The sequence below is a fragment of the Lactuca sativa genome, chromosome 4 (genome assembly GCF_002870075.4).
Source record: "Lactuca sativa cultivar Salinas chromosome 4, Lsat_Salinas_v11, whole genome shotgun sequence".
Lineage (NCBI taxonomy): Eukaryota > Viridiplantae > Streptophyta > Magnoliopsida > Asterales > Asteraceae > Lactuca > Lactuca sativa.
In genome coordinates, this window is record NC_056626.2 from 42,834,148 (window position 1) to 42,836,153 (window position 2,006).

The following is a 2,006-nucleotide window of genomic DNA, read 5'->3' on the forward strand; positions in this document are numbered from 1 at the left end:
AAACAGTTGAACCTAAAACCTATAGTGAAGCAGTTTTAGATCCTAAATGGATAAAAGCAATGAATGAGGAAATGGAAGCTCTATATAGGAATAATACTTGGGAAATTGTAGATCTTCCCAAGGGAAGAAAAGCTATTGGTTGTCGTTGGATTTATAAAATTAAATATAAGTCAAATGAAGAAATTGAAAGGTATAAAGCTAGGTTAGTTGCTAAAGGGTACAGTCAAAGAGAAGGTATAGATTATGAGGAAACCTTCTCTCCTGTTGCTAAAATTTCTACTGTTAGGGTTTGTTTAAAGTTAGCTATTCATAATGCATGGCCTTTATATCAATTGGATATAAATAATGCTTTACATGCAACTTCCTGAAGGATATCATTCTAAAAAGGATAATAGAGTTTGTAGATTGATTAAGTCACTTTATGGACTTAAACAAGCACCTAGGAAAGGGAATGAGAAACTGAGTTCTTCTCTTTCTTCATTTGGTTTTGAGCAAAGTATCAATGATTACTCATTGTTTGTTAAAAAGGTAAAACATGTTATAGTTATTCTGTTGGTTTATGTGGATGATATTATTATCACTGGAAATTGTAGAGATGAATTGGAAAATGTTAAAAAAATTAAAATCTCAATTTTTAATAAAAGATTTAGGAGAATTGAAATATTTTCTTGGAATTGAAGTAATTAAAACTGATCAAGGTATTTGTCTAAATCAAAGAAAATATTGTTTGGAATTGTTACAAAAGTTTGGCATGCTAGCTTGCAAAGCTGTTAAAACTCCTTTGGAACCTAATCTTGTTATTAAGAGGGAATGTGATCTGGATCCCTCTGATTATGTGGTAAATATTATAGAATTTCAAAAATTAATTGGTAAATTGATTTATTTAACTATGACATGCCCTGATATTTCATATGTTGTCCAAATTTTGAGTCAATACATGCACAAGCCTTATAAGTCTCATGTGAATATTTCATTTAGATTGTTAAGGTACTTGAAAGATTGTCCAGGGAAAGGAATTCATATAACAAAAAATGATTCTCTTAGTCTTATTGGATTTGTTGATGCTGATTGGGCCAAGTGTCTTTTTAGTAGAAGGTCTGTTATAGGATATCTTGTTTATTTTGCTGGTTCTCTTGTATCCTGGAAAAGCAAGAAACAGAGTACTGTTTCTCGTTCTTCCACTGAATCTGAATACAGAGCTTTAGGTTCTGTAACTTGTGAAATTGTTTGGATTTTAAAATTACTATGTGATTTGGGAATAACTGGTTTAAATCCAGTTAATATTTTTTGTGATAATGAATCAGCAATTAAACTTGTACTAAATCCAGTTTTTCATGAGAGGTCTAAATATTTTGAAGTAGATCTTCATTTTGTTAGAGAAAAGGTTGAAAATGGTGTTATAAAAGTTAATAAGGTTGATTCTTTAAATCAAAATGCTGATGTTTTAACTACAGCTCTTGGATCTTCTCAACATGAATATATTTCTAGTAGACTTGGTTTAATAAATGTTTTTAAACATAATAAATCATAAAATTGAATTAATGTTCAGTTTGTGGGGGTGTTGAAAATACACTTGGTAATAAACAAACTGAAATTAATTTGTTAAATGATGCATTGTGTATGATTGTTATTATTTGTGGGTAGATTGTGTAAGTTTTATGCAGGTAAGAATGATTCGGGTCAATGCGCGGATCTTTGATGGTTTGTGGGTTGCTCCGTATATCCGAAGTATTTAATGTTGAATATGTTGTCATTTAGGAGTTAACCTCATCATATTAAAGATATTTTCTCTCATATTTCCTCTCATTTTGTGTTAGGGTTTTTTCAGATTAGGGTTTCATAATTTTGTCTGTAATAAGTTCGATCTTGTTCTTATTCTTTTCATCTGAGTGAGAGTGTTATTGTAGCAAGGTTTTTGATGTAAGTTGATGTATAATCGAACGGGTTTATAGTGAATAAAAGGTTCAAGTTGGGAAGTTCTTGTGTTTGTGTTTTTTAAGAAAATC

At 30.3% G+C, this 2,006-nt stretch overlaps 1 protein-coding gene across 1 annotated transcript; it reads left to right on the forward strand.

The window, feature by feature from the left end:
• The first annotated feature begins 889 nt into the window (after window positions 1-889).
• On the forward strand, window positions 890-1,779 carry LOC122197457 (secreted RxLR effector protein 161-like). Its single transcript, XM_042901589.1, has 4 exons — window positions 890-1,496; window positions 1,550-1,576; window positions 1,645-1,664; window positions 1,759-1,779. The coding sequence occupies exons 1-4, from the start codon at window positions 890-892 to the stop codon at window positions 1,777-1,779; spliced, it is 675 nt and encodes a 224-aa protein (XP_042757523.1).
• Window positions 1,780-2,006: the final 227 nt, after the last annotated feature.